The sequence below is a fragment of the Pogonomyrmex barbatus genome, unplaced genomic scaffold, assembly GCF_055798465.1.
Source record: "Pogonomyrmex barbatus isolate J1 unplaced genomic scaffold, ASM5579846v1 scaffold69, whole genome shotgun sequence".
NCBI classification, from domain to species: domain Eukaryota; kingdom Metazoa; phylum Arthropoda; class Insecta; order Hymenoptera; family Formicidae; genus Pogonomyrmex; species Pogonomyrmex barbatus.
In genome coordinates, this window is record NW_028297170.1 from 10,969 (window position 1) to 17,668 (window position 6,700).

Below are 6,700 nucleotides of genomic sequence, written 5' to 3' on the forward strand. Positions count from 1 at the left end.
GAGAGAGAGAGAGAGAGAGAGAGAGAGAGAGAGAGAGAGAGAGAGAGAGAGAGAGAGAGAGAGAGAGAGAGAGAGAGAGAGAGAGAGAGAGAGAGAGAGAGAGAGAGAGAGAGAGAGAGAGAGAGAGAGAGAGAGAGAGAGAGAGAGAGAGAGAGAGAGAGAGAGAGAGAGAGAGAGAGAGGAGAGAGAGAGAGAGAGAGAGAGAGAGAGAGAGAGAGAGAGAGAGAGAGAGAGAGAGAGAGAGAGAGAGAGAGAGAGAGAGAGAGAGAGACGCTCCGTCTATTCGTGTGCCTTGCGTGACGCGCGGATAATCTCACGGATAGTCGGAGCGTCACTGCGTGCGTAAGTAAGGAGGGGGAAACTCGCTGATATGGGGCGTGGCTCGACTATTCGCATCACTGTTGCAAGCATACAACTGGTGCAACGAATCATCAGGAGGATGGGACATCTCTGCGCATGCGTACAAAGCGAAGCGTCGGCTTGAGCGTGCCGTTTAGCGATCACGCGAGTTATTCCGATGAAATTCACGGAGTAGTAAGCGTCGTTCGTGTCTGAGAAGTCGAGTTTGAAAAATCGCCTATAGAAAGTGAGATTAAGCGGAATATAATTGCGCTAGTTGATTTGGTATCGGCAGATTTTAGTTTATTTCAGATTTGTGTTATTTGTATTATTTTCGAAAAAGATGTCGAGGAAATTCAACAAGTCAAAAATGTGGGGTGACCAAAACATCCGAGGAAACGAGAACAAGAGTTATTTCCGTAAGTATTTTCACAGTTCCGCGGTACATCGCATGCATGATTTCAGCGCATGATTTCAGCTTTCCGTTTTGTATTAAGCATATCTCTTTGGTATACACTCCGATATACCACACAATAGTACACATTCGATTTATCTTCCAGTATTGGTTTGTTTGTTGGATGTAGCTCATTTACGATTAGAGCCGGTTGAGCGATCGCGAGAAAATGAAATACTCGAGAGAAAAAGAATGTTAAATTCGCGAATACTTCGAAAGAAGAAGCGTTTTTACTTTGGAAATACGCGTAATGATACTAAACATGATAGGTCTGGTACTATAGATGTAATATTCCGGCCTGGGATTCTTAAATCTGTATCGTATAAATATCGTATACGAAAATCTATAACGTGTTATATAAATTTTAGGATTTTCATATGCAATATTTCCCGAGAATAACTCCTAACTCGATACTCGGTGAGATAATTAGAAAAATGCTTACACTGAAAAAAATTTCTTAAATTAGAAAAATATTTTTTAATTAATTTGAAAAAGAAAATAGCTTATTTAAATAATTGCAAAGACACTTTTCATTTGAAGGTTGTAATGTAATTGGAAATTGTAACATTATGCGAATTCAAGGAAATTATATAAAAACAGAACATAAATTCTCTTTATAATGACACACTTGAAATTAAATTTAATAAATACATATTTAGTATGTAAATCTTTATTTTTTTAAAGTTGTACTATTTAATTATGGAACATTCTTTTATTTAAAATAAAGAATTGTTGTTTTAATAAAAAGAATTTCTTAAAAAACTAATATTTTATATTTTAAGAAATATATGTTTATGTTTCAAGAAAAATCAATATTTCAAGAATTGTAGATGTTAATACACCAAAAATGTTTTGAAATTAAATAAAGAATTTGTTTAACAAAGCAACGCGTTTTATAAATAAAAAAAATTTATTTCACTAATAAATGAATGTATTTGTTTACTTTAATGAATAAGTTATTAATTTTAAAAATTATTTTATCAGTTTAGTGATATAATTTCTTTTTCTACATAATATCTGTTTTTGATTAATAAGTAATATTGTTTGTGCGTCGGAATTCGTATTATTGTGCAATCAAATAAGATTGTACGATAGGAAGAATTTTGAAGCACAAAGAATATTACTTATAATTAAAAACAAATATCATGTAGAAGAAAAACGAGAAACTAGGATCACGTGAATTACTTCGACTAATCGCTGAATCGTGGACAGTTATGTAATTGGTCAAAATAATTCTATAGATTTCCAAAGGAATATTCTATCTTTGAAACTATGAATTTTTGGACGCCTTCTATATAGAATAAAGCGACTGTGATTCGTATAAAACATTTCATATATATATATATATATATATATATATATATATATATAATGCATACTATAAGTAATAAAATTTACATAAAATTAAATTTTCATAAAATTAATCATAAAATTAATACTAATTGAAAGTAAAAGAGAAAGAAACATGGTATTGAGTATCGCGCTCGCAATCGTAAACATATGCAACAAACAATGCAACAATATTAGAAAGTATTGAATTATACGGATAGAAGAACGGATAGAAGAAAGAAAATGCATTATAGCTTATCTAAAAATTTTATACACTTGTTTACGTCATAAACGTTAAAGAAATATATATGACACGGATTCATGGATTCTTGGCATAATTAGAGATAGTAATGAAGAATCGTTATTCATTAAAGGTGTTAGAATTATGAAATATTGTACTATTGAAATAATTATTATACATATTTTGTAATTTTACCATTTTGTCGTTATATTATATTCTTCTAGGTCGTGACAACATCAGAAGGAATAACGGTGGATCTAATATCGGTCCCATTAAACATTGCATATCATTTAAAAATGAAAGATTTAACAATAGGGAAATGTCGCGTAAATTGTCACTGGTGAATTTTAATAAGAATATTTTTCTGACTGATTCGAACAAAGATACAAGACGAGTCATAATTGGTCCAAGAAATAAAGATCAAGGAGACAGAGCTTGGCAAATCACGTCTCAGAGAAGAAACCACTCTATGCCGAACAAGAATAAGAATTTAAAAAGAGGTCAATCAGATTCTCTGTCGCGTCCTCTTCCTGTGATAAACTCCAATTATTATAGAATTATCATACCATATGGTTATAAATATGAGAAAGACAATGTAATAAGAGCCTTATTGAATTTTATGGCGCCTCAAATATTTGTTCCTATAATGTATAAGGTGATGGGAAAGGAAGTTAGTTTCTACGTAGACGATTATAAGACGGCAAATGCATTGGTAAATTGTGACCGCAAGATTACAATGATTGATGGGTTTAAATTGCAAGTAAGACTAGGGCAACGTAAAGGATTTCCAGTATGTGAGATTGACGACAAGTTGAAGGAACGATTAAAGCAAGCAATGGAAAAGAGATACGTTCGAGAGACAAATGCTTTAGATTTGTCCAAGTTCCATCTAGATCCAGATCTTGTCTCTGATTACCTTTGTGCATTGTTTCATCCTGACATATTGATGACTGTGTTGAATATTGTAGCCGAATATATTCCGAATTTGGAAGCCTTAAATTTGGAAGACAACAAATTACAGAATATCGAAGGGCTCAGCGTTTTAAGTGATAAATTCTTAAAACTGAAGATTTTTTACATTGGTAGAAACAAAGTGAGTATACACAGAATGAATATAGAAATATGTGCTGCGTTATGTTCATTTCCCTTTTGACGACTCAAATTTTACTAATTTACTTAATTTACTGTAGATCAGAGACATTCAGCAGCTTGATTCCATCAAGAATCTGGAACTCAGCGAATTGAAGTTAAGTGGAAATCCTGTGTGCAACAAATATAAATCTCAGCAAAGTGATTACGTTAGGTAACGTAACGTTCGAATGTAATCTTTTTTTTTTTTTTTTTTTTTTTTCTTTTTCTTTTACCTAAAATAGAGAAACAGAAGATAAGAGTAATACGATGATATGTTACATTTTATTTTTTTATTTTTATGTATTTTATATAATTCTCTTAGCTAAACGTCTTTAAATAATTAATTTTTTAGTAGTTTAATTTGGGCTTGCCGTTAAAAATATGCCGTTAAATTACAAATGCGCATATCTTTTCACTTTTGTTTTTAATTTTATCAAATACTATCGCGTGCAATTTTCTTTAAGTATTTCGGATAAATGATTTGCATTTTATATTTTTATCAGTTAACAAAAATCAGTTGTTCCTTTTTTTTTTTTTTCATTTATAGCGATATCCGGAAGCGGTTCCCAAAACTAATGCATTTAGTGAGTATCATATACATTGTTAGATACGCGTGTATTAAAATTCATCTAGTCCATCTTTTCGTGTGACACAAGCTTTTATCGTGTTCTGTAGGATGGTGTTGAATTGCCACGACCGATCGTCTTCGATGTAGATGAAACTAAAGTTCCTCCATCACAGAGAATGTTCGTTACCGATGTCACAGCGCGAGAGATTGCGGGTGTTTTTTTGCAACATTATTTCACGGTATTCGATAGTGAGAATCGCCAAGCCTTACTTAATGCATATGACAAAGACGCTAGCTTTAGCATGACTATAACCGATTCTTACAAGTAAGTGTTATGTACTATATATTGCTACGCTCTTTGTTTTCTTTCTGACGAATATTTGTACATTTCTACATTTGTCTCGGTAATATTTGTGAGTTATATATTGAGTTTTGATTTATTTTATTTTATATTATTTAATATAATTATTTTTGTTGCAGATTAAATGAATATTTTATGGGAAATCGGAATTTATTGAAAATAAATGACACGAACAAAAGACACAAGTTATTGAAACAGGGTAGATTACCCGTAGTTTCTCTATTATCAGAAATGCCACGAACAAGGCATTTGCTAAATACTTTTACTATGGACATCTCTCTTGTTACAGTAAGTGGTACTAATTTTTATTGTTACGGATGATATAGTATCATCATATACTGTCATGGTTACGTCATGGTACGGTATAAAAGAGGACGATATAATTACTTATTTAGTAAATAATTTATTTCTTATCTATTTGCAGCGAGCAATGATGTTCATCACACTAACGGGTTACTTCCAAGAGTTACTTAACAACAACAAGGACAACAAGGAACCCATTCGCCACTTCAATCGGACATTCATGATCGTTCCGGAAGGTGACGGATACTGTATTCGGAATGAGCAGTTGCATATCAGTCAACCGCCCGAGGCACAACTGAAGCAACTACGTCAGCAATTGAATCAGTTATCGTTAAATGATCAGCAAACTCAGCAAACGCCGGCGATGGAAGTCGTAGAAGTCGCAGAAGTCGCAGAAGTCGCAGAAGTGGCGATGACAATGGAACCCAGCGGGGAGATAAAACAGCAGATGACAATAACTTTAAGTCAGCAAACGACTATGAATCTGGAATGGAGCTTGAAATGTTTACGAGAAACGGGATGGAACTACGAGAACGCACTCTCCGCTTTTCAAGAATTTTGTAAATGTGGGCAGATACCACTAGAAGCGTTTACGAAGTAGATGCATGTGTGAGTATATAATACCCATCACTGTGATAATAGCTAGTCAAAGAGGAGAGAACAAATTTCTTGTAGAGTCTCAATTTCTTGTAGAGTCTCAACTCCATTTCAAATTATTCCGTTTATATTTAATCTTCTTTTCTTTTTTTTTGCATAAGGATTTACCTTTTGGCATTAGAATCTGAACAAAAAGTATTACTTAGGTTTTGTTTCCCATCAATTTTGTATCGCTTTGTATAGCAACAAAATATATTTCTATTAATTTTTACAAGGAGAGAAAAGTATTGGAAAAAGGAAGGAAATATATTAATACATATTGATATATTTAGGTTCTTTAACAAAAATATTTATTATAGACATAATATATATATATATATATATATATATATATATATATAATATTATTAGATATATTTCCGAAAGTGAGATAAATACCTGTGATCCTTGTTTAAGTAAAATAAAATAACAATTATGCGCATTTTATGTTCTTAAGAAAGCTGTTAAAAATCATTTACAATCTCGGTATGTCTCGAGAATATCGAGTTTTGTCTTTTTTCTATATTGATTTGTTTGATTTTTGAACAACTTTCAATATTATACATTACGATATTTAATGGTACATTATAAGTTAAAAGTTGTTGTTTAATTGATTATTTGTATGCCATATTGTCTGTTTCCTTTTGAAATCACAAGATAATTTACAAAATGGTAGAAAAAGAGTTTAATATTTTATTTAAATGTATATACATATTAACATTGTAAGAATAGAATATGAATGAATTTTTGGGAGTATCAATCATGTATATAAATATCAAGTCAAATATGATGAACTCTTGAGAAATGTACTTGAGAAACGTACTGAATTATCAAAAATTATTAGTTATTATTAGTTATTTTTATTATTTTTGTTGGTCGTTTTATTCTTTGTTTTTGTTATTGCTTTTATATCGATAGACATGCAATGTATGTAAATTGAAACAAAGATTATAAGTGCACGTTAACGATAAAATAAGTCGCATTACTGATTAATACTGGAATAGAACAGAACAATATGCCGCATATATAAGAAACATCTCTTTGTTATGTCTCTCTAATCTTCAGATTTTGCATAATATGAAATAACGAAAAAATTTCTTCCTATCTGTCTATAGAGAAAGAGAAATTAATTTTGCATTAAAATTAAGATACTAATTTAGATTTATAGTAGCAACATATCGACAAAAAATATGTTTTGGTATGACAGTTACATTTGTTATAAAAATTATTTTTATAATAGATAGATATTTATCATAAATCACATTTTTTCAATCATGGGTTCAAAATCGTCTACTACAAACATCATAATTTCTAAAATCTTTATCAATTTAATCGACT

The 6,700-nt window shown here is 31.2% G+C and overlaps 1 protein-coding gene across 1 annotated transcript; it reads left to right on the forward strand.

Moving 5' to 3' along the window:
- The first annotated feature begins 531 nt into the window (after window positions 1–531).
- Window positions 532–6,271, forward strand: LOC148934999 (nuclear RNA export factor 1-like). The gene is made up of 7 exons (XM_089082931.1): window positions 532–758; window positions 2,588–3,456; window positions 3,554–3,666; window positions 4,042–4,078; window positions 4,170–4,387; window positions 4,543–4,711; window positions 4,848–6,271. The coding sequence occupies exons 1-7, from the start codon at window positions 683–685 to the stop codon at window positions 5,325–5,327; spliced, it is 1,962 nt and encodes a 653-aa protein (XP_088939057.1). The 5' UTR covers window positions 532–682; the 3' UTR covers window positions 5,328–6,271.
- Window positions 6,272–6,700: the final 429 nt, after the last annotated feature.